At 47.2% G+C, this 24,856-nt stretch overlaps 1 protein-coding gene across 3 annotated transcripts in view; it reads left to right on the top strand.

Annotated features, from left to right (window-relative positions):
* ITPR2 (inositol 1,4,5-trisphosphate receptor type 2) overlaps window positions 1-7,082 on the top strand; it is a 268,243-nt gene extending 261,161 nt beyond the window's left edge. For all 3 annotated transcript variants that reach the window (XM_055712925.1, XM_055712926.1, XM_055712927.1), the window contains 2 exons: window positions 1,998-2,159; window positions 3,403-7,082. In XM_055712925.1, coding sequence (XP_055568900.1) covers window positions 1,998-2,159; window positions 3,403-3,489 — 249 coding nt within the window. In that variant the 3' untranslated portion in view covers window positions 3,490-7,082. The remainder of the gene's footprint in view (window positions 1-1,997; window positions 2,160-3,402) is intronic.
* The last annotated feature ends 17,774 nt before the right edge of the window (window positions 7,083-24,856 follow it).

The following is a 24,856-nucleotide window of genomic DNA, read 5'->3' on the forward strand; positions in this document are numbered from 1 at the left end:
CGCTCTGCGTGTCAGCTGGGGATATCCAGCAGTGAGGGTCACGTGCGCTCCTTTCAAGCTCACCAGCAGAGCTGGTGAAAACAGGTTTTGATTTGAATGAGTTATGACCCATTGAAAATGGCATCATGCGTAACCACAGTAAATTGTCATAATGAGATCACGAGGCTCAGAAAGTGGGCAGCAAGGAAAGAGGCCTCATTCCACCAGTGTACACGGCTGACAGCCCTGGGCTGCAAAATGCAGCGGAGGGGCACAGTCTTATTCCCTGAACATCTTGTCAGTTTAGCAACAGGTCCAGAGGTTGCACAGCCGGACAAAAGTTCATGCGAAGTTTTGAGTTAAAAAGGAGGAAACAAGCCAAAATTCTTATGGCTTTGTGTTTAGTCTTACCCAGAGGGGACTAGCCTAATGCAAATAGTGGAAAAACATGAATAGCTTAAGTGCTTCCATGCTTACTGAGGGTTAGCTTGGTTGTTTCTAAACCAGGTTGCTGTAGGAGGGGAGGGTTTGGTGCTCGGGACAGAGCACTACATAGCTGAAAGCAACTCTCCCTGGCAGCATGATAAAGCTGTATTCACTTGGTGCATCCCTGGGCTTACAGCTCTGCCAGGTCGTGTGTGGACCCTGCTCAGATATGGCTGCCCTGGGCTGGAAATAACTGCAGAATCATTGCTGGCTCTTCTGTTTTCATGGTGAGGCAAAGTCTGCAACTACAATAAGTCCGATGCACTTAAAACTTAAAACTTAAAAAAAAAAAAAAAAAAACAAATACCGAGCCCGGACAACATAAGTAGCTCTTGCCTGCCAGGAGTCTTGTAAGTGGACTTCTGGAAAGAACTCCTTTTCTTTCCTCCTTTTTGATACAGTGCTATTTGTGTGGGGCCATTCACAGCACAAGAGACTAGAAGAAACACACATCAACTCATTCCACTTCTCTTCTAAAGTCATCGAGTGCACTTGTCCGTAGAGGCCCACTGAAAAACACCATGCATATGATCTAACCACATCCTCCCACTCTCCCCAAGGTGGAGGACAAAGGTGCACTGGTGTAACGCATCGCCAGCTACCGGACCTGTTTCCTTTGTCTTGTGCCGTAAGGCAAACCGGGTTGCTTGCCACATGGTTGCCACTCCTCCTGGGTTTGCACCCTTGAGTCTCCTCTGTCTGTCACACTTTGCACCCAGGTATCCGTGCCCCTGAGCCATGGAGACAGCTCAGGCTCATGCTGATACACAACACCTTCCTGACTCATATGATCTATTTACAGTATTTTTATTATGATTAATTTCATAGCCTGAGGCCATTAATAGAGAAACACCCAATTCAGTGCTATTCCGTGCAGTGCTTTGTGCTTAGCAGGTAGCCCTTGTCTTGCGTTTACCTGATGTATACAATCGGAATAGCATGCTGAAGCCTAAGCCATTCCCAGGATCCCAATTCTACTGCTGTGGGCAGCTAAATTCAAGGTCCCTCTGCTCTTGCAGTAGTCACGGTTCAGGCCAGTCTGGAGAGGACTCTGGCTTGTCTTGTTTTCCTGATGTTGGCTCGCTGACATTGCTGCAAGGACAGTCAAAATAGATGGAGGCCAGCCAAGCTGAAGAGACAGTGGGGAAATGTGTCCCTGCATACACTTAAAGCGAAGCATGGGAAGCACCCAGGCTTTCCTGGTGCTAGTGTGCCAGAGGAGTCTTCTCAGAGCTGGCCCAGTGGGTGTTTCTGCGTACCAGAGCCACGGGTGAATGTGCCAGCTGCCCACGCTGCCATACAGGTGCAGCTGTTGGGAACAAAGATTTTCCACTTGGTGCCTTCTTTGTAGCTAAGGAGAAGCAAGAATAAAAATCTTTGTGTAAACCACTTCCTGAATTTATTACTTCTTAAGCTCACTTGCTGTGTATCATCCACTGAGTAGAATTCCCAAGTTTTCATTCTCTAGTCTCAGCTTAGTAGCGCTACAGAAACCCCTACTAACATTACTGATTTTTCTAATACCCGTGTAGGAGAAGAATTTGGACTGGTTTCCTCGGATGAGAGCCATGTCCCTGGTTAGCAACGAAGGTGACAGTGAGCAAAACGAAATCAGGAACCTGCAGGAGAGGCTGGAGTCAACCATGAGCCTTGTAAAACAGCTTTCCAGTCAGCTTGCTGAGCTCAAGGAACAGGTAAGTGCCCTGCAGTGGGTAGCAACGTGAGCACGTGCGGGTGAATGCGCTGGCTTTTGTCAGGTCACGGTCAGGACAGTGTTACAAAAAGAGACTTTTGTCTTAGAGAGGTTTTATCTTTCCCTCCAGTAAGCTTTCTGAGTGGATACACTGATACAGGTTTGGAATGAAATTGTCCTTTATTAGTAACAGCAGAGAATGGGTAAGGAGAAAAGCCTGGGGGGAATTCATTATGAAATCCTCCTCCCTGTGAGTGCGAGGACAGAGGGAAAACTGCAGAAGCGATGACAGGCTTTGCATATGCAGGTACTGCATAACCCGGCAATAAAAAAGGTGTCACATCAGAAATAGCTGCGTACTGATGAGAACTGGTAGAAAAGCCTTCTGAATCCAACACTTGGATCTTTTCCCCCTGGATTTTCCCCCCCAGTAAGAATCTCAACAGCGCTGTTGTGAAAACAATCTGCCCAGCCTGTTGCTTTGCTTTTGTCACCCTTGTCTTTGTGCCCCTCTCACGGCTCCCTCTGCTCTCCTGTAATGGAGCACAAGCTGCTGCCCTCCCTTAAAGCCCTGCTCCTGCCTAAATTATGTTTTCTCTCGCTTCAGGTTCAAAAGGCCAGCACCTTTTTTGCTAAAGATGCTGGTCACCTCTGGTTTGCTCATTACAGTTTCAGAAAAGCATCTTTGTGTTTTCTTTATGGGAAGCACTTCAGTGGCATCAACAGTTATTTAATTATCCCCCTTCAAATCTCTCCTTAAAACTTTTTTCCCTGTGAAAAACTCAACAAAGGTTTAGGCTGGATATGCTGAGACCGTTGCTTATTGTGCTTACCCACACTGTCCTGGCGGGGGTTTTTCATCCCCCTCTAGCTCAATCTGTTCTTTCCTGGCTTAAATTTAAACCCTCTGTGGATCGGACAGTCTTTTAATTCTGTGATTGTACAGCACCAAGTGCAAATGCTGACCCTCTGCAGGGCTACACAACATGATATCAGCACAAGTAATGCACTGTAAAACCTGCCAGTGGATAAGAATAATGTACAATTGAGAATAAAATGTCCATACTTTGCAGGGAACAGATCTCCCACTTCAAAGGCATCTCTTACTTGTAATTTTCAATGCTGAAGAAAAGAATTCCACTCCCTGTTGTTTTGCTTATATGTATCTTGCTCTGTGACTGCTAAATAATAGTAAAAAGAAAAAAAATAATCTCAACTTGTCTCTCTCTGCTTTTCCACCTTAGATGACAGAACAAAGGAAGAATAAGCAGAGGCTGGGCTTTCTTGGATCAAACACACCCCATGTGAATCATCACATGCCACCACCCTGATACCACGGGGAGAAGCCGTGACTAGCCTTTCATCAGTATTCCTGCTTTATTATAGAATAAAAAACTGAGATTGAGAGGAGTGAACAGTGCCTATTGTTACAAAGTTAAAAACAACCAAGTGCCAAGATGTTAAGTGGTTTAGCTCTGGGAACAATTTGTAGCTGTTTTTCATGGTTGAAAGGGACCACAACCTAGAATGCAAGAGATACAAGGGAGCTCGTTTGTATTCATTCATGGGGCCGACTCAGCTGCATTGGGCTCTGACACTCACCGGCTTCGGTGGGAGCTGCCGCATGCGACGGAGATCGGGGCAGCGTTTGGCCGCGTCCTTAGAGCTGCCTTCAGGCTTCTCGCTAAAGCGCTGGGATAACCAAGATGAGCAGAAGAAGGAGAAACGTTTATTAATGCAAATACAGCAGCCTGGTTCAGAATCAATAGAAGTGGGTTCTGGCTTATTTACCGAATAGCAACATTAGTCATATTTGCTTGGCATTTACTATTTTTTAATTACCGTAAATATGTCAGTTGGGTAAGCAGTAATGTTGCTTCAAGTAACTTCTACTAGGAGGGAAAGGGGAGAAACCTCAAAAAAATGGAGAAAAAAAGAGAAAAAGAGAAGGAAAAGAACAGAAAAAGAGTTGCAAAGAGAAACATTAACGCTTTTGAATTTTAGCTGTCACCATGCAATTTTTTATTTATAACATGGAGCACAATGGATCTACAGCTGTGGGAATGTTATGCACATAACACTGACAACATAACTGGAAGTGATTTCTTTCTCCTGGCTTCAGATGTTCTCGATTAATGTGGCCATGAGATTTCACATACTGAGGAGTTAAACTGTGTTTTAAATTCAAGTTCCAATGAGGGATTAAGGAAAAAAAAAATCATACCTGTAGTTTGAAGCATGTATGAGATTTTATTTTTCTGAAAAAGCTTAAAAATGCCTTTCTCTACGGAGCTGTAATGATGTCATTACCTTCCATAAACTCGTCTTCAGCAAGAGTCGACTTGAGTCAGTAAGCACCGTATTCTGCCAGTGACCTTCCGAGCTAAGGGTCATGCATAGGCTTATGCCTTTGCCTGCCCTTCCCGCTTCCAGGGGCTTGCAGGACTGGCCTGGCTGGTGGGAGACGGGGGGCAGTGGCAGAGACGCTCCCTCCAGCTCGGGGCTCCACAGCCGAGTCAGCTGTACAGGTTTCTGCTGTGTCCTCTATTTCTTGGCATGGCTTTAAAGGAAAAGTTACAGGGTTTCCACAGAGCCCAAGAGGGCTCTTCTCTCCTTTAGGAGAAGATTTTTAAGGCACAAATGGGAGTTGTGGTCCCACTTCACTTTCATTTTCAGTGGATTTTGGTTACCTATTTGTACTTGTTGCATTTGAAAATGCACCTCTGTTACATGGAGTCACTTTTTAAACCAAAATATTTTTACAATTATTTTCCCCTTGTAACATTTCCGTTTTATTATAAAAGCCATTTTGAGCAAAGGTTAAAATCTTACTGGCTCCTCTATTTCTGGTTTCTGCCTGAAGAAATGCTTTTCTCTTATTTAAGGCACAATTCAAACTAACAAACCTAGAGGAAAGGGAAGGAAGGGGCATCTCCCTCTCTTCATTCCAAATTCATACCTGTTCTTGGAAGCCGTCTCTTTTTTTGTGCCAGTGGGGTGGCTGGATAAAAATAATATACTTTAGGGTCTGATTCTTCTACCATTAAAACATTTCCCATTGGCTTCAATTGCGTCCTTCGAAAATACTGTGTGGAAAGCAGGGATTTGACTATTCTCTTGACTTTCCTTTAGTCTAGAGAGCATCCTGGTTGTGAGAGGTGATGGTCATTTCCAGCTTTAGGGTCTGTTTTTCCTGTAAGAAATTCTCAGTTCTCCCAAATCCAGCCGGTGCTCAGCCCCCATGTGCTAAGGTGAAGAGCAAGTGGTGGTTACCAGAAATGGCACAAGGCCAATGAAAGCAAGCGGTGGGATACAACATTTTCTACAGCTTCTCTGCTGGTGGGCTCACAGCCTTGCTGCTGCCAGACATCAGCTGCTTCCCAGGCAGAGGGAGTGCATGGAGGCAACAGGAGCTGGGTTCATCTGGTTGATGCTGTGTGTTTGCTTCTGAGGCTGGAGTAACCTTTCCCACTCCAAAGACCAGACAACAGTCTGGTCTTTGGAGAGCAGAGCAGATGTGGCTGTGGCATGGGGAGCTGATGGTAGGAAAGCTGCTAAGTTGAAGCAGAATACAGAAAAGCAGTTGTTTTCAATGAACAGCTGAGATATTTTAGGAATAAAGCTTGGAGTGTGCCTTTCCTTCATGCTTACTGTGTATGAGGTCTCAATGCTACTGGTCCAGCATCGCTGTGGTGGTGAAAACCCCTTCCATAAGCCTCATCTGTCAGTGAGGATGGGGCTTCACGTACCCGTTAGTGTTCAGCACCAAGAGACTCGCAGTGAATCGACTCCAGGAGTTTGCATCAGCCACGTGCTGTGCCGTAACCAGCTGCCGGTGTAAGATAAAGCCAGATTTGCCTCTGACTAGGCGTACTGTACATCGCAAAGCCAGAGGAGTCGCACGCAAACGTAAAGTCAGCAGTAAGCTGGTAGAAAATCAGACCCTGCAGCTGTATTAATTCAAATTAGTTTATGCAGTTCATCAGATCTAGTCACAGCTTCTGTTTCAACAGCAATTTCCTCTTCCTCACATATGTGGTTATTAGAGGCATAAAGCACAGTTTAATGATAAGATAAATTAAACGATCGTTATTTATTGGAGGGTGGGCAGTAAGCTAATACTGGAAGCGGTTGGCACTTTTCTTGTTTACGCTCAGAAAAAGCAGCTGAACCGCTGCACATCAAGGGAGGTTTCTGCTGTTGGAGCTGGAAAAACTTGAGACTTGATGCATGTGTGCCCCGAGCTCAGGCCTGCAGTTGCATGCTGCTGGTGCTCTCTCGTCTCACACCCCAAACAACATACCCGAGGCTCAAGAGCCCAAATACTGCTCTTCAGAAGCGGGAGCTACAACATCAAAAGCAAAGAGCTAACAGATGCCGATTAGCCTTTGCCACAGTGCCTTTCTGCTATTGATAGCTTCCAAGAGACCTCCATAATCAATAACAGTAGGTGATGCTACTTGCACAGATTGTAAATATATTTCACTGAGCATTTTGACATTTTTGCTGATTCTGTCAAAACTTAGGCCCTGCCCTGATCTCATTGTGTGAGCAGTCTGTACGCTCACACGTGGTAACTTAAAAACGTAAGACTTCCTACATGAATAATAGTTGCAGGGCCAGAGCCCAGACCTTAAAGATTGTGAAATATCCCCATCAATGAGTTTATAACAAAAATGATTGGTTTATACATATATTTATATGTATATCTTTGTTTAATGCAGCTGGTGTATCTTCTTCTTAGGCAAGGATCATTTACCTTACCTATTTATATGAAATGATTGCAAAGAAGTTGAAATATCTAAGAGCTTTTAATGCCTCAGAGGGATTTATAATTATAAACTCCTTGACAGTTAAAATCTACTTAAGTAAATATGTCCATGCTGCTGAATGTAACTTTTAATAAAGTGTGTCATTTTATACATGCCTGTCTCACTTATTCTTGGTGTTAAGGTGTGGGGAAACGTGTGTTGCTGAGCTGAAGACCATTGGGAAACCCGGGCTGGTTGTCTTGCATGAGGGACCAGGCTGTGGGTGTGCATCCATTTGTTCTGAGCAACAAAGCAGATGGCATCGGTACAGTCCTGAATGGACGGAGGCTGAATCCACAAACGAAAGCGAGGATTTGTTTTATTTTAGACATAGATTGTTCCATTTGGGAGAATGGGTCACATTGCCACCGTTCCTGAAGGCTGGGCTTAATTTGCTCAAGTGATTTTGTTTAGTCCGTAACTGGCAGGCCAGGGGCAGCCCTGGTGGAAGGTGGGCAGGCGCAAGGATGGCGAAGGATGTGTCACCGATGAGGGGGGCACAGGCTCAAGGCGAACAGCCTCGGGGTTTTCTGCCGGTGCCTGAGGCACATTAGCTCGGCGCCAGGGGAAGCTCTCACTGCCTCCTTGGGTCTGGCATGAGGAGTCAACAAGTCACTGCAAGGCTTTGAGCATTCTGAGAGCATCACGTATTGCAGTCAGCAGGACTGAGGTGACATCCCCGTGTCTCCGTGTCCCTCTGGGGAGCACAGGGCAGTCCCAGCAGGGCTGTCAGCCAACGGTGCTTGCGAGCAGCAGAGAGCATGTGGTGCGCACGCCTGTGCACATGCCTGTGCATGGGATCTGTGGCTGCACCAGGCCATGGCCTTCCAGGACAGAACTGCTGGTGGCACGTAGGAGCCTCTCACTGCCCGTCACGTGTTCCCGGTGCCACCCCAAGAATTTAATTTTGGAAACCCAGCCCTCAAATGACACAAATGCAGAGGTTAAAGGCTTGAAGGCTTGATGTGATTTCTCTTAATAGGGTGTGGGCTTTTGTGTATGTGTGTGGGTTTTGTGTGCTTCCCCCCCCCCCTTTTTTTCCCCCTTTTTTTCATGTTTTCAGTGTAGCTCCTTCAAGCAGCATGGAGAGAGAGACTGGGTGTTTTCCCCTCTCTTCTAGGTGACAGGATCGAGGAAGACAAACAGCCCAAAGGCACCGTCTCTCTAAACTGAGACAACTTGGGCTGAGGAAATCTGTGGTCTTGTGCAAAAAGGAAGAGCCCTACAAACCTGTGACAGGAGAACTATGACATACAAGTGCTTTTTTGTTTCCCAGCTGTGTTTATTACAGAAAGTCAATATTTATGAGGAAAAGAATGAGGCCTTTTCTGAGTGAGAAAAAGCCTGCTAATTAATTAATAAGAAAAAAACTATTAAATAGAGCATGCTGTTGCTTCTGTGCACTTGTATACCAACCTGCTGAGGTTTTGAGTAGAATTAACTTTCTTTTCTGTTCTCTGGTATGATTTTAAGGTTAAATAGCAAGGAGCTTGTTGCTACTATGCTTCTTAGGTTGTTCCGCAAAAAGAATGTCCTAAGAGAAAGTGGGGTTTCATACAGTAAACTTTCAACCTAAGATTACAGTCATCTTTAAAAACAAAAAGCCCCCCAGACCAAATTAATCTCCTAAGCCCAAATGGGAACAGTTTTACATACAGAATTGAGTACCTAATGCTGAGGCTTCTTGTTTTTAAAATGTTTTCCCCAAAGGTACATTTTCATTCAAAAGGCGTTTCAGGGAGCAAACGTCTCCCTCGGCATCAGCCACGCAGACGTCAGCAAGCTCTCGCCGGTGTGGCCTATGAGCAAATTCAGCTCCTCTGGTTCCACCGTCACTGCTGCTGTGACAAAAGCATCTGCAGGCGAGGATGTTTTCTTTGGAAAGAGCATGCCTGTTTTCTGGGGAGGGCTGCCAAGTTTATTTTTAAGTGCAGAAAACTGAGATTTAAGGCTGCTAACCTCTCCGCTGTCCTGGGATGCCCGCAGGAGCAACCAGCAGTGTGATTCCTGTTTGCAGGCACCTGTACTGAACGTCCCATATTTGCACAGAATCAACCCAAATGACTCAAAAGAAACTTGAGCTCCAGGGATTTTAAATGTGGAGTAGTGTATTGCTATCATCAGTTCACACTTGCCCGCTCTATTTATATGCTGTGCTTTTTTAGTCTGAAGCAGGAAGCTGCAAGGCACAAGACTAACAGCCTTTATAACTTTGCTAGTTCAATGTGTTTCTCTTGCTGCGAACAGCCAAATTACCCTTTTTGTTTTGTACAATAGGCTTTTACTCTGTGACACCCATCTCTCTCCACATCTCCACCTTCCCCTGCTGCCGCTCAGGTAAGGTGAGACCTGGGCACATGCAGAGCCACAGGCTGTTAACTGAGAAGCCAAACCCCTAAGACAAATCTGTAGGAGCGTGGTCAAACTGGCAGTGTCTTGTCCTTATGACTTTAATAACCCTGTTTAAATGTCGTAGATCGCGTTGTCAGCTAACACATTTAGTATCTGACTTGGTACAAGCAGGAATATTTTTTAACAGCCCTTCTTGTGGTAAGTTATTGCACAATCTTCAACCCCTTGGCTGGAGTTTGAAGCCATCTATAGCCTGTTAAACAAACTGCAGAGATGCCAAAGCTGATGTGAAGAGATGAACAGCTTCTGTTCCAAATTTTAACCTAATCTGCTGCAAGAAAACTGTGCCCCAGTGACGGGAGCCAGCTGAGATCCATTGCCTGAGCCAGGCTGAGCCCCAGCCCTGCAGTGGCTTGCAGTAGACAAGGGCATCGTTGCAGCCGTGGCATTGCCTTGGGAAGCAGGGAGCAGGGCTGTTGCGGCAGCCGGTGGCGGAGAAGCCACATGGCCTTTGCTGAGGCAACGCTCACACCCATGTGCAAGGCTGTGGGGTCAACGGAGGCATTGCTTTAGGTGGGCCCTGTCACCCACCCACCCCACCCCCCACTCAAAACCCTGCAATTTCATCCAGATGGCGAGAGTGGTGTGGGGATCCAGTAACAGCCCAAAGGCTCCAAATCGCTTTATAAAATATTCCCTTCTGGCCCTCAAAGTCTGTAACATGCTCTATGGGCTTTGTTCCCAATACACTGAGTTGCCACGTAAACCATGGACTCTGGCATGTCGTCACCATTTTGTGTAATGGCCTTCAACTGTGGTACGTCAACCTGAGTTTCACAATCCTTTCCTAAGAGAGTTTGCTCTCTTACCAAAGATACAAGGGAATATTCACTTGCCTTTTCCTCCCTGCCCCGTCAGCATTACGGCATGAACCATCCAAGGAACTGTGTTAAGTCGGGCACCGTTACGGAGACCCGCAGTTGTGTCCAGCAGAGCACAGGACAACTTTGAAACAGGGTTAAAAAAAAAAAATAAATCTGTCTTGAGTTGGTGTTGGATGATGGCAGCTGGCTTCAAGTTTGTTGGGCTTTTTTTCAAGTCTTCAAGTCTGGCTGGCTTTGAGGTTGGTTCAGACCCATTTGTAGCCCACCAGGGAGCTGCAACAGTGGCTCTATCTGGCATGAATGTTTTCACCCTAACTTGATAAAGACCACAGGATTCTTGGTGCCTCAAAAAAACCCTCCCAACCTTTCATCTTTCTGTTTTAAGAGTTAAGGGTGCATGTGTTATGTATGAGCGTGTGTGGTTTGTGCACATGCAACTCAATCTGAGGGTATTTGGGAACACTGGCATGCAGAAATAAGGACAGGCTGGCTGCAGACCTAAACAAGCAGAGCAGCTGGTGTGAGCACTGCTGTCCCATGGGAAATGCAGATTTTTCTGCCTGTGGCAGGACTGTGCTGCTGAAGGAGAAGAGGAGTCAAGACAGAAGAGTTCAGTCCCTGGAGCCATTGTGCTTTTCCCATACAAGCATAAACATCTGCCCAGGTCCCTGGTTGCTCAGCTGGGACATGGGAAGATGCTAGCGGGGATATCATGCATCTAGCCAAAGACCATGAGAGTTGTAAATGTGATGTGTTACAGATACAAGTTATGCAGAAAAAGAAAGGGAAGGAAGGAAAGTTCAAGGGAAGGTCTCAAGGGTACAGGAAAACGTTGTCAGAAATGGTGATTTTACTGGTGGGATTTACTAAAAGTTTACTTTTGAGTTATTGTAAAGAGTTAAGTGTTATATCAGAAGCTGACTGTCCATGTCTTTGTCAATCTTGGTGTCTTTTCAGAAGAGAGGAGTTAGCCAGAAGCTACCCATCCAGTGAAAGGCCTGTTACTCGGGGTCCTTGGTCTGTGAAATTTGGTTTTTTGAAGTTTGCCCACAGCACCTCACTTGGGATGAGTGCTCTTTTACATGGTTAGCACAAATCTAAATAAATACAGAAATATAAACTGAGCTGGAAATTTACTGAGTACAAGCTGTCTTGCAAAATTGACTGTTTCCTGGCTCTGGATGGGATGGAAATACCACAAAACTAGCTTCTCTCATAGTAACGTGATACTTCTGCTTCCGGGCTCAGCTGAAAGCAGGAGGTGGAAGCGTGTACAAGAGAGGAAAAAGCAAAAGCAAATGATAACCAAGCTTATTTTTAACATGGCAAAATGGAACTATTAATTAGAAAGATCCAAGCAGCCACTGTGATCATCTGCTTAAACATCTTGTATAGTGCGGGCCATAGAGTTTTATCCATCTGCTTCTCTCTAAGCTGTGGCATAGGGCTAGAAAAGTTAGCTAAGCTGGCTTGGAAGTCTTCATGTAAGACATGGGGTGTATGTGCTAGCTGGTTCTCATCTGGCTGAAACTTCAGCCCAAGTGCTATGTCCAGGTCAAATGAACTTGGTTCCCCATGGGCCATGCTGGTTCCTGTCTTTCCAGGAGAGGGGAATCTAGTCTAATGCAATCTCTGGATGTGAAGCTTATTCTGCAGCACAGACCCCATAATAGCAGTCACACCTCTGAGCACCTGGCCCTGTGGGGTGGCTGGGGCCTTTGGCTGCTGAACCTGTGGAGACAGACCCATGCCCACCTCCCCACCATGCTTATTGCCTGCAAGGCAAGGACGACATGTATAAAGTTGTCTCATGGGTTGAATGTGGCTCAGCTGCACTGATACTGAATCTAGGCAGGTACTGTGGTACCAGACCACTTCTTTTTTTCTCCAAATGCCTTTCATTTTGCCTAGTTTTATTGACAAGAGCTCCCTTTCCAATGGCCTTCCCTCAGCCAGAGGTTCACAGACACAGCTTCCCCTGTCAAGTGATGAATTATCTTATGGGGTCCCTGTAATTTTTCCCCTCTGGCCAAATTTTTGGAGACAGAAATTAGGTCAGCTAAGGTGGCAGGGAGGGGAAAAAAGCACTGTCACCACCGGTAGTAGGTATCCACAGCAATAATACCCATGGTGTCAGCAGCCACATCCTTAGAAGATGATGCTTAAGATGTCAGGACACCACACAGCTCCTCTCCCCTGATCCAACTTCCAGCACAGCACTTCACCTTTCTCAGGGTGGAATGGGGACATCAATGCAACCTACCTTTGTCACTGCTCACCCAACAGCTCTCAGCAACCCCCTTAAAAGAAAGATCTGCGTCCTCAGGACTGCCCAAGTCCTGGGCCTCCCTCCTGCTTTGGCCAGCAAATGTTGTTTTAACGGCATTTTCTGAGAACTGATTGGGACCACACATGTCCTTCCAGCCAGGCCAGCAAATAACCTTCAGCTAAGTCTGCCCAGGGCTGTTTTGGATCTGGTGATCTGCATTTAGAAATAGTCTTGGTATTTTTAAATGTTGCCTGGAGCCATCTGGTCCCCTCTTCATTTTATGTTTTAATTGTCATTTATAACTTATTATACAAGCTATTCAAAAGCCAGACAGATGCTGGAGGGAAGTGAGCGAGTCCTGGTCTCAAGCGCACTGAAATCTCTGAAAGTCTTTCCTCGGCTTTCAAAGGGCTTGGGGCTGTCACCCCCACCAAGGGAGCAGGAACGGTTGCAGCTCTGCAGGGTCCTGGCCCTGGGACACCCAGGCTGTGCACTGCACATTGCCAGCCTGGGCCGGGGGCTTGCTCTTGGCCAGAGCCAGGCAAGCCCCTGACTTTGCAGTGGAGCCAGTGCCTCGTGGCTGGTCTCACAGACCAAGGCACAAGGAGGTCAACCGATTTGCTCAGGTCACTAGTGCGTGAGCAAATGACTCATCCCAGATTTTCCTGGCTCCTAAACCTTCGCTCAAACCACAAGGCTGCTTAATGACTTAGCAGGGCTCTAAGGAAGTAAGCTATAAATTGCAAATACGCTATGGCTAAATGACTCGCTAAGGTGTTTTCCATGTGCCGTTTATGAATCTATAAGAGCTAACTGGTGCCTGGGAATTACTGACAGGTTGGGGAAAGCAATCTGTTTGATGAAGCAATGGCTTCAGAGGAAAACCCATTTGCTTTGCCCCCTGCTTTGTATCAAAATCTTTCCACCGGCAGCTTTTCAGCCTGACTCCACGCAGTGCCCTGCGCTGTGATCCTGAGGGCAAGTCACCTCTTTTTAGAAATAGGAGCAGTTTCACTGCCTCGGCTTAAACCATCCCAGGTCATAAAGGCATCACCCAAGTCCTGCTCACCCACTGGCTGTCCCAGTGGGGCAGGACCACCCGAGGGGGGCACTGTGCCCTGGTGCTGAAGTGTCCCCCCAAGCATCTCCGGCTGAAAGTGACATCTCACAGAGGAACAGACATCCCACGTCAGGTTCAAACACACCTGCACGCCTCTCACCAGCACACCAGTGCTGAGAGGATGGGCATATGTTAACCAGCTCAGTCCTGTGGGATGGCTGGAACCACAGCAAAGGTCCCCATTCATTTGGGAGTGATGGCTAAACAAGCTAACCTGTGCTGGGAACTGTGCATCCGCTGCTTGGTGACATCTCAGCCTACTCTGGTGCACCCTGACCCTGCCAACCATCTGAAACTCAGAAGTATTTACTTATAGGAGATGCCTCTTGGTTTTCTCCTGCCAGTTGTGCCGGACTCTGAAAGCAGCCATGGAACCAGTAAGTGAGGAGGGGCAAGAGGGCTGCAAATGCCCCAAGCCAGTCTGCTCTGGCTCCTTAGCACCCTCATAGTATGGAAGTTATTACCACATCACTATTTTAATAATAATCTATTTTATTTCAAATATAAAATAAAACAGGATGCTGAACATCAAGCTGTCCGAATACAGATTATTCCTTTCTTTAAAGGAATCCCTGGACATCAGTGGGCAGACTCAGGGAGTCAGATGCTGCACAGAGAAAACAAGAGATGGGGGCTGAAACCAGCCCCCTCTCAGCCCTGCAACAAGCAGTCCAGCACAGCTGGCACTAATTGGCACTTTCCTTGGCGGCAGATGAAGTACAGAGGAGACAATGGGGCCTGGGCTGGTTTCTCGTGCCTGGAGGTGATCCCCAGCACTGACACCAAAGCCCACGGAAAGCACAGTAAGGAGAAGCTGCAGCTATCACTGTTGCTTCACTCGGAGAAGAGGAGACTGTCAGAGTGTAAGCCCACCTCCACAGGACGTGCAACCAGCACCAGGGGACATCATTGCATGCTCACCAGCACATGTGAAGAGAAAGCAGGGCATGGAGCACGCCGTGCTGCTGGCCACCAGGCACCAGCAGTGGTGTGGCGCTGCTGTGGTAAAGCTTGTGGTCACATTTGCTGGTCATGGGCGGCTGGTCAAACCCATGACCCTCACTGAAACCCTCAGCATCAGGCTTTCCATGGTGTCCCATTCCGGAAACTCACAGCAGGAGGGTAAGGGCTTATGAAAAGCTGTTGTTTTGTGCAATTGTGGCATCGCTTCATGCAGAGCAGGAAAGAAATACAAGCATAAAGCTGTGACACCTGGAACATGATGGGCAGCTAGAAAAGAAAGACAATGGCAAGAAACCTCTTCATAACAGAGTGTAACATGGCAGGGAGGGATAAAGGAAAGGTACCTTTTTTTAAGAAAGAAAATTACCATGTAATTTTCTGGGTTGTATTATAATGGGGATTTTTGTGTGTATAAGCAGTAATTCCATCAGTACCAGATTTTTTGGTGAAAACTATACTCATTATCTTAGACTTATCTATTGACAGCTTAGAGGCACTGTTTTCTTTTGAAATTCACAAACTAACTCAAACAGGGGAAAAAACCCATCCCCACTTTCCAACAAGAAGTGCACCATCGTTAGAAGCACCCTGAGCTTACACTGCACTGAGGCTTCACCCCGGTTACAGCTGCTGCACCATTCCAGCAGTGTCATCTGACCCTGTGTTTAGGATTACCACCTAGGCTGTCCAAAACTTAAGATTTGTTAAAGTTATTTCATGCAATACAAGCCAAATAAGTGTGATGATACTCTTTTTGTTTGTCCGCTGGAGCAGGAGCAAGCAGTTTTAGCTTTGGTCCCTTTTCTCTTCCTTCAGTACAACCAGGAGAAGCAGCTGAAGGACTTGGAAGCCACAAGGATGAAGTGAAGGACTTGGGCAGTAACTAGAGACGAGCCGAGGGAAAACAGCTGCAAGCTGGACACCAGCAGACGTGTCTGACCCTGTCCTCAGGGAGCAATAGAGAGGGGTGGTCCTTCACCCTGGGAGGTTCTCAGCACTGCTGGTGCCAGGGATTTGCCTCCCTCTGCGCCTCCAGCACAGCCTGGTGTGACCGTGTTTGTGCTGCAGCTGGAGAAACTGTCCCCTTGCTGGGAGAAGAGGTGCTCAGCAACCTGTCAGGCTAACAAGCTAACAGCTTGCAAATGCATGTTCGTGCTGGAGCTCCCACCCACAGCTCCAGCCACCCAGCCATGCTTTAGCATGGCAAAAGGTGGCCAGGTAAGGGATATAGTGGGGAGCAGTGTCTGCTGCAGCCCCAGAAGCTGATGTCCAGCTTGTGTCAATTTTCCAAGGGCTAACACCCTTCTGCACCTCCCTTTGCAGGGAGGAGACACCAGTTCTTGGCAATTGCATGACTCATGCTTGACCTGTGCCTCAAGGGGTTGCAGCCCAGGACCAGCCCAGCAACAGGACCTGGCCTGGGCTGCTTTCACCTTTATAGCACAGCCATAAAAGCCCACATTGAACTCCCTTCCACCTGTACCAGTCTTGGCATCCCTGGGGATTTTCCTGTAATAATCCTGTCTATGCCATTGACTTATACAATAGCAATTGAGCTTCAAATTTAATTACAGTATAGGAATGAACTGTCACTTGATTGAAGATACTTCCTTGACTATTTATTGAAATAAACAGTCTTACAGACTTTGCCATTTGAAATGAAGGGACTAGTCACTGGGGTTTCTTTTATGGCTGTGTTTACATCCTTTCTCTCAGGCACAGCACTTCAATGAAATACCAAGCCTTGGCTTCCAAAATGCTCCCAGACACTCTTCTTTCAACCTCCATTGGTTGTGGCTCATGGAGAGTTCCCCATCCATTGCCTCATACCCACAGCCATGAAAAGTTTTTATAGGTCCTGAGCATCACTATTTAAGTACTTTAAACAGGTTTGTATCATGTGGGAATGTCAAGACAAGGGATACAGGTTGGAAAGACACACGTGGTTGTTTTATCCCATGGTTGAACGGAGCCAAGAAAGGTGAAGGAGAGTGTGCTCTTGGACATCACCTTTCCCAGGGGCTGTCTGGGCATGCTGGCCCCCCCATGGGCTCAAGGAGAGCTGGGGCACCCCTGGCCCCATGTGTCCCAGAGCCGGGAGTGGGACCCGTTTCCTCAGTCTCTGGAGCTCCTAGCAGGCATCAGGGTTGGTGGGAACAAGGTGCCTCCACATCTTGGAGGGGATGGACTAACAAGAGCCACACGGCTGCATCAAAGCATTTCTGTGAAACATTTTTATCTGGCACTTTCCTTAGTGAAAATAAGGTGCTCAAATCACCCTCTGATATTGGTTATTTGGAAACAACATGGAGGCAGTATTTCCAGCTGTGAGAGCATATGGAAACGTGAGTGTTGGCAGCAGCTTGCTGCCTGCCTGCAGCTGCAGAAACATCAGCTTTCACACTCACTGGCTAAGGGAGAGAAAGCAAAACCTTCAGCACCACTTTGGTCTGAATTCCATTTTCTCACAACCAGTTTTACGTCCAAATAAAAGCAAGCATTCTCCAAATACAGGCTAACAGTTTTGGTTTGTTTGGGGTTTTTTTCCACACTTTGCAGACTCCTTCTGCTCCCTCATTTCAAATCTTCCCTAATTCCCACCCAGCTCAACCTGCTGCCAGGCTGTCCCCTGCCACCCAGGCCAGGGGACACTGGCAGGAACAGTTTGCCATATCTATAGAGTCATGCCCAGGGCAAGAAACGTGTTGAATTACCAAGGACTGGTAGGATGAGGAGGGGGATTAACTTTTGCTTTTAAGGGGAAAATTTGGGTTCTCCAAACTGCCTTCGTGTCCACAAGCACCATCCTGGTAAGCTCGACTGCATGACAGTAAGGCTGAAGATGCTCTGAGGTTCAGCCCATAGTCAAGGAAATTTGGCTGCTTCTCTGAAGAGCATGGCGAGCAGCATCATTTATACCAGAACTGCCTACCCAGAATTTCCCTATGTGACTATATCATTCCTAATAAGCAATTCATTCCCTCCAGCATTTAGTTACCCTCTGCAGTGATCAATATCTTGGGCATTTAGTTTTAGAATAATATTTCTGGAGAACAATCCTACCCTGCTGTGGCTTGATGCTCTTCATACTCTGAAATTCATCCTTTCCCAGGCCTGCCGCCAACCCAAAAGGTGCATGAGCCAAAGGCTGACACCCAAATGCACCCAGACCCACAGAGAGTTGAGCTCCAGGTGTCACAGCACTATCAAAACTAGCTAGATACAACAAGACTTAGCACCCCATACCAGGTTAACTTCAATAAGTAGTTAGCACACCTTGCCCCAGCACAGACATTGATCCCCCACAAGGTTTCAAAGGTTCATCTACCATTTGTGCTGTTTCTTCATATTTTTCAGGCCAGTTCTTCTGCTTCTTGCCTCTGCTGCATCCTTCTCCTTGTCTCTCCTCCTCCTCCTGCTTCTTCCAGGTCTCTCTTCATCAGGTGCCCCACTTCCATGCCCCTTAGAGTTATTTAACTGCTTAGCAGGAACCAGCCACAGCTGCACCTTATCCACACCAGCCACCCCACCGCCCCTGAAGCCAGCCCACAGCTGTATATTATCAATGTTAGTTAACCTGCCTTCATTCCTCTACAATTCCTCTACATCTGGGTTCCAAACAGAAAGGTGGGTCTCACCTGCCAGGTGGTTGGGCTACCTGGTCCAGAACACCTCAGACTTTAGAGAAACTAGAACTTCTGCCCAAATTCATAACTGAAGCCCATTTTTACTTTGCTCTGGCTGTTTCCTACCAGAAATTCTTGTTTTATGAGTACAGACACCGATTTCAAAGCTGATGCTTGTTTTATAATCACAGTCTAGTAACTTTTTTTGTACCCACTCTGTTATGGGTAAACCATACACCTTCCCTGACATTGTCTCACACCACCTGTCCTACAGGTATATCAGATGTAGGTACATCAGAGAGAGAGAAAACTTTTTCTTGCTGAAACCTGAGTCTAAAGCACAATACATTTCAGTTCTCTTCCTTATATTTCAGTGAATTTCATTGTCGAAACGGAAATGTGGGAGCCCTGGTACCTGACTGCCCCATTAAAATGTGCAGAAAAACTACCTGTATGTGTGGCGTGCAGCCTGGAAGTGCCACAGTGACCATCGGTCCTCACACTGCTCCTGTCCACCAAAGCAAGCGAGCATATAAGCAAAGCCATATCCATCCACGGATGACCATGTGGTGCAGCCATCTCCTTTTCCTACAAATTCAAACATGACCTGTGACCCCAGCTTTTTTCCTGCTATCCTTTTTTTTTCTTTTCTTTTGGGCCTGGTTAAGTGTTTGAAGACATCCCCTCATGTCCTCTCAAGGGGTCAAACCTTTTCAAGCCTTATGCAGGTGAAGTTTTTCTGCCAAATAAGTAAACCAAGGCGAAGAGACAAGCCTCATGAACAACAGCCACGATGGTTTCTGTCCCATTAAAGGAATTTATGAGAACTCAGTACGGTTTTAGAAAAAAAATGTTTACTTAGATGACGGAACTCTGCTGAATATTAATCTTTTCTGGGTGTATCACAGGTTTTCTTAAAGAAAGCCTAAATTATTCAGGAGTATTTGCATGCTGAGATACAGCAGATTTACAGGCAGTACAAATCAGATTTTGCATCTCAATATTAAAGGAAACCAAGTGCCAGTTTTGGCTCCTTAATACTTTATTGGCCATCTCCTGCTAAGTAAAACAATTAAGCTTCTTATTAAGATACAACATACATCATTCTGAAACAATGGCTACCTTAGTCCTTATGCACAGCATCAGCAAAATAACAGTGAGATGCCACAGATCCATATTTTAGGCTGGTTATGGTTTTGTACCCATTTATGGTACTACAGGACAGCAGTGGTGGGGAGCGCCACTGGTGATGAACAGCACGGATGCAGCAGCCTCTGCCCCGGAGAGGTGACAGTCTGTGATGGATGGCATGTCGTCAAGGGGAGGTTGGTGGTGTCTGAGGCTGCCCCGAGGGTTGTGCCCCCCTTCATCATCCTCTAACTGGGTCAGGGATGTCGTCCCCCTGGGCTGTGCTGGCCCCGCTCCCTGCCACCACCATGGCGCTTGCAGGGGAAGCGCTGCCCTTATTTTATATAACAGCTGCTGTTTTTAGGTGCTGTCACTCAGACGTATGCTGGAAAACATGGTACTTGAAGAACTGCTACACTAGTACAACATATGCTGGAGGCAAAACTATATATATATTTAAAAAAAATAAAAATCCTTGTGAAAAAAGAATTGGAGAAGTATTATCACAGCGTGTCAGCATCCCATCCGCAGCCCAGCCAGCGCAGCGCCTCACCGGGGCCACCTTGTAGAAACACTTTAAAAGCCTTTGCTGCTGGAATTGATTTTGTTTTATTTTTCCAGTCAAGAACCTAAGAGATGTTCTCAGGTGAACCAAATTCCTGCTTTTATTAGCAGCTATAGTCTGGACAAGGTACGAGATGGTGTTGGTGACCTGGTGTGGAAGGAGCTGGGACTCACCCGCCAGGCCAGGGCATCCCGTTAGGTGGGGGTGGCCAGCATCTCACCTTCCTCAGCCATCCTCCGCCTCCCCTAGGGTCACTGGTGTCTCTTCAAGCCCAGCTAAGGGAAAAAAACTCCCAGGTGTACACGTACAAGTTTTAAATACATGTGATGCAGACTGAAAGCCAGCAGTGTGTTCTGAATGGAGATGCCTACCATGACTTCCATCAAAAGTCCTGTTCACGCAAGTACGGACTGTGATACAAAAATGGAGCTGCTGCTGGAATTAGTCCCCTTGGACAGGGCAGCACCTACACCCTCCATGGATCTGAAGTCTTTCAGAGGTGCTGGCTCATCATCAGAGCTCATCATTACATTTCTGTTGCTTTTTCTGAGAAGCAGATCTCTGCTATATTTTAAGGTTATTTTAAAGCCAATATGTATATTTTCCCCTGGCCCCCACTTTACAGAGGTGAATATGTGTAGAGATCCTGTGCTTGCTGAAGTCAGTGGAAACCTGCCCAGTAACTTCTTAACCTGCCTAGTAACCTCCTAACAATAACTTCTCCTAACAAGTACCTCATGCTCCCTACCAGTGCTTTTCCCTTGCCCCAGCCGTCATGCACATTTAATACAGGTCTGGGAGCAGCTGAGTATGGAAGAAAGGGGAAACCTAAGAAAGATTAGTCAAAACTCAGAACAGAATAAAATATTTCAGTTCAAAGGGACCTACAACAACCATCTAGTCCAGCCTCCTGACCAGTTCAGGGCTGACCAAAAGTTAAGGCATTGATCAAATGCCTCTTAAACACTGACAGGGTTGGGTTATCAACCACCTCTCTAGGAAGCCTCTTTCACTCTTCGACCACCTTCTTGCTGAAGAAATGCTTCCTTGTGTCCAGTCTAAACCTCCCCTGGTGCAGTTTTGAACCATTCCCTTGAGCCCTAGCACTGGATTCCAGGGAGAAGAGATCAGTAAGATCTCTTGCAGGGGAGAAGATGACAGGTGGATGCTTAGTGGTCTCCTGTGTACCTGGGTAATGACCACATTTTCCCTCCTTTCAGCTTTGCCCATCACAGGCCTCTGTGTGCAAAGATGTGGGAGGAGGAGAAAAGGTGCAATGGGTGGACAAGATGTCAAGAATTTGCCATGTGTCCTTCTACCTGTGGACCAGAGGAGCTAGGAGGGAAGCCAGGGCTGGTCCCATCTAACAAACCGCTTCAGCTATTGCACGGAGCAATCAAGAAGCCACCACCCCAATCCCAAACCTCTCCTGTACACTTCAGCCCCACCTCAAGATGTCTGGCCAGGTTCTCAGCTGATGTAGATCAGAGTCGCTCCTTTGAAACCAGTGCAATGACCTGACAGCAGCTGTGAATTTGACACGGCGCACCGTCTTGCAGCTCGCCCAGCTGTGTTTGATTTACAGCTGGATCTACTTGGAAGTTCACGTCAAAGGCATTGCCACACAGAAGGAAGGGGTAGAGGCAGCACAGGGGAGGGGGGACAGCTTGCAAAATGCCCTCTGCTGGAAGGACCCAAGCCCCACAGAGGGCATATGGCTGGGAGATGAGTCAGGCACCGATTTTCTCCCCCTCCCCTCATCCCGGCAATGCCAAGCTTCCTGCAATTACTGATTATGATGATTATAATGTTTCTGGTGTGTATGTGTTTGTGCACACGTGTGCAGTGGTTTTTTGCTAAACCTGATTTGGTTGGACAGTGCCAGATGGTACAAAACTTACCGGAATTTCATTTTCAAATAAACCACAGACTTGGATGAGCTAATGTTGTTCCACATAAAAAGCCACAAAATTCAACAAAGTGATGTTGTTTCAAGAAGAGAACATGTCAAGCGGAAGAACCATCCGGTCGGCTCTGAAAGAGCTACACACTCCCCCTCATGATTTTAGAAGCTGTTTACGTACAAACGCCGGGCATGCAGCACTGCAGCTCAGTTTAAACATTTCTTCACAGCTGATGTCTGCAGAGCTGAGCCTTGGCAGAAACAGCACAGGAACCACATCTGCTTGTAAGCCTTCCTGCATTATTTTAACTGCTCCTGAAAGGCTGACAGCCCCAGAGGAACTGCAGCCTCTTTCTCCGAAAGGACAGGTACACCACCACTGCTGGGGGACATGGCTCCAGGTAGATGTCATCGCCGCGGTCACTGGGGCAGGGGAGGTGACCTTCTGTGATGCTCCAGAGCCCAGCTTCTCACAGTCCAGAAGTTTGGGGGCATCCTGGGAACCAAACTGGGACCACTTACTCATTTTATATATAACTCTCTGCTGTCACAGCATCATCAGAACTGGTTGCTCTAGGTGGGTCAAGGATGAGCTGTTCGGACACCGAGGGATAAAGCAGCAAAAGGACTTCAGCATTGCAGTGGTTCCTGGTCTTCTAGGTGCAAAAGCACAGCCCCAGAACCCCCACAAAGCCAGCAGCAACAGAGGCTGAGTGGGGAGAGGATGGAAGCCAGCCACGAGAAGAGACCCCTGCCCAAAGACCCACCTCTGCCTGTACCACCACCCCAAGCTGTCTTGCGTAACCTGGGTATGTAGCTCCTTCTGTGTCTTTAGTCCCAAACAGCCTAACATTGACATAAGTAGCACTGTGATTTAATAACAAATTGGCAAATGCCTCCTCTCCCCAGCAAGCGCCACCGCCAGTCTGTGGCCAGCAAACTGGGGCTTGGCACAGCTGAGGGTGTGCAGAGCTGCTAGAGAAAGTGAGCCCGGTGCTTGGGGCCAGCAGCTGCAGCACAGCCTCCCACCGGCCTCTGGCAGAGCCGCGAGGGCTACGCCTGCATAAGGGCTTCAGCGTTGCAATGGTGGGACTTGCAGCGCCTGAGCTGTAGGACCCGAAAGCATAGCCCCAAAAGGAGCCAAGTCTCCAGCTGGCAAGAGGCAAGCGGGGCCAGTGCCATTGCCCAGAGGAGACTTAGCAGTGGTGGTGGCCTTTCGCCATGTCCTAGCACCGCAAGGAGCACCCACAGCCACATTAACAGCATTAAGAGTTTGGTTTCTGCATTAAAATGCATCTTACTATTGATGTCCCGCTGTGGACAGTTGTGCCAGCACTGACTTGGGCTGATAGACATTGCACCAGGCCCCTCTGCTTTGGGCTGAGAGTCTCTTTCTCTGGCTGTTTTTTACAACTATTTTTAGCTGTCGCTAGCTGGCTATTTATTTCAGCCTAAAGCAGACCCCAAGAGATGTTGCTTATGAAGCATCCATGGCTCTCTAGCCAAATCAGACCTCCCCTTTAAAATGGTCACTCCTGTGGCTTTCCTGCCATGCACAGTCATGTCCCTCTGCCTGCTGCCTGCACTGTCCCCTGTCTGTGCCCCATGCCACAGCGCCTGCGATGCAGAGAAATCATCCCTCCTGCTTAGGAGATGGGAGCAGAAAAAGAGGCTTGCAGAAAATGTACTCACAGGTTTCACCAGAAAGCAGTTAACAAAAAAATGGAGGGGAAATTAAATTAGTATCAAAATACATCAAACTTGCACTTCAGAAGAAGAGTAATAAATGACCTCAGCCCCAAGGGGATGATCTGCTTTTGCATTGACCACCCAGGCCCATTGCAGCCCCTGTCCTGGTACCCATGCAAGGACGTGGCACCAGTTGTTTTCATGGAGGTGTCCTTCCCGCTCCTGAGGAAGCATCCAAACACCAGCAGAGACAGCAAATACATACCAGTAAAGGCATTTCCCACCCCCCCCACCTCCCCCCACTCCCGCCTTAAACTCTCAAGCCTGCAGGATAGATTTTGTTTCAATTACATCTTTATAAATAACTTTCTATTTCGCACTCACCTGTTCATTTTCTGGCCTAGTTAGAATCAATATCACCAATAATTATCTGTCAGAGAGTTTATACATCACTGGAAGGTGACTAACATGGAAAGTCTTTTTCTTTATGTATTTTTTTTCCAGACCACTTTAAGTGAATTAACCAACAACAAGAGGTGGCAGATTGATGGTGGCTGGAGACTAGATACTAATTTTTACCCACAAAAAATGTGTTCTTGCAAGAAGAGGCAATCAAAATCTTCCCGACAGCTCCAGCAGCTCCAGTAGGAGGGTCACCCTGTGGGATTGTGCCCTCTCTTCCTGAGCCATCCCACATGATGGACATCTGCGATGCACCAAGGCAGCTGCCACAGCCCTGGCTGCCTCCTGGACACCCGCTTGTGCCTCCCACACCAGCCCTGCCTGCAGCAACCTGTCTCCCCAAGGGTGTTCTTCTTCTTCCCTCCTCCTCATCCAACCAGCATGAGTTTTTTCCTGTCTGAGCTTTATATTTGAACCCTAATCTGTGTTTGAGAACTTTTCCTTCTCAGTCAAAGGGACTGTCACTGGACCTTCTGCTAGAAGGATGTGAATCAATACCTTGCGTCAAAACATGTTCCACTGGTGTGCCGTCCTCCCTCCCCTTTTATTTCTTCTACCTTCCTCTTGCACTGTTGTAAAACTACCTTGTGAGGCTCTTCTTGGCTATAAGCAGCCAACTTATTCCTCATTTGTACAGCACCATGTGCTCTGGAGCCACCATCCACCGTAGGGATGTCCTCTTTTTTGGCACATGAGCTATAGACACCTCAAATATTAACATGCACAAAAACCTGGTTAAGTCTTTTTGCTGAAGCTTCTCCAAGTAGCTCCACTTGGTTGCCCAAGGAAGAGGAAGAAAGCTGAGATGCCCAGCTTGCTTTGGAGGGTGAAAAACAGCAGCTAATGGGCGGCACGACACAGTAGCCCTCTCCATGCTTACCCAGAGGGCAGAGTACTGTTTCTGGCCACCACCTGCCCTGCTCTCC

The sequence above is a fragment of the Falco cherrug genome, chromosome 5, assembly GCF_023634085.1.
Source record: "Falco cherrug isolate bFalChe1 chromosome 5, bFalChe1.pri, whole genome shotgun sequence".
NCBI classification, from domain to species: Eukaryota; Metazoa; Chordata; class Aves; order Falconiformes; family Falconidae; genus Falco; species Falco cherrug.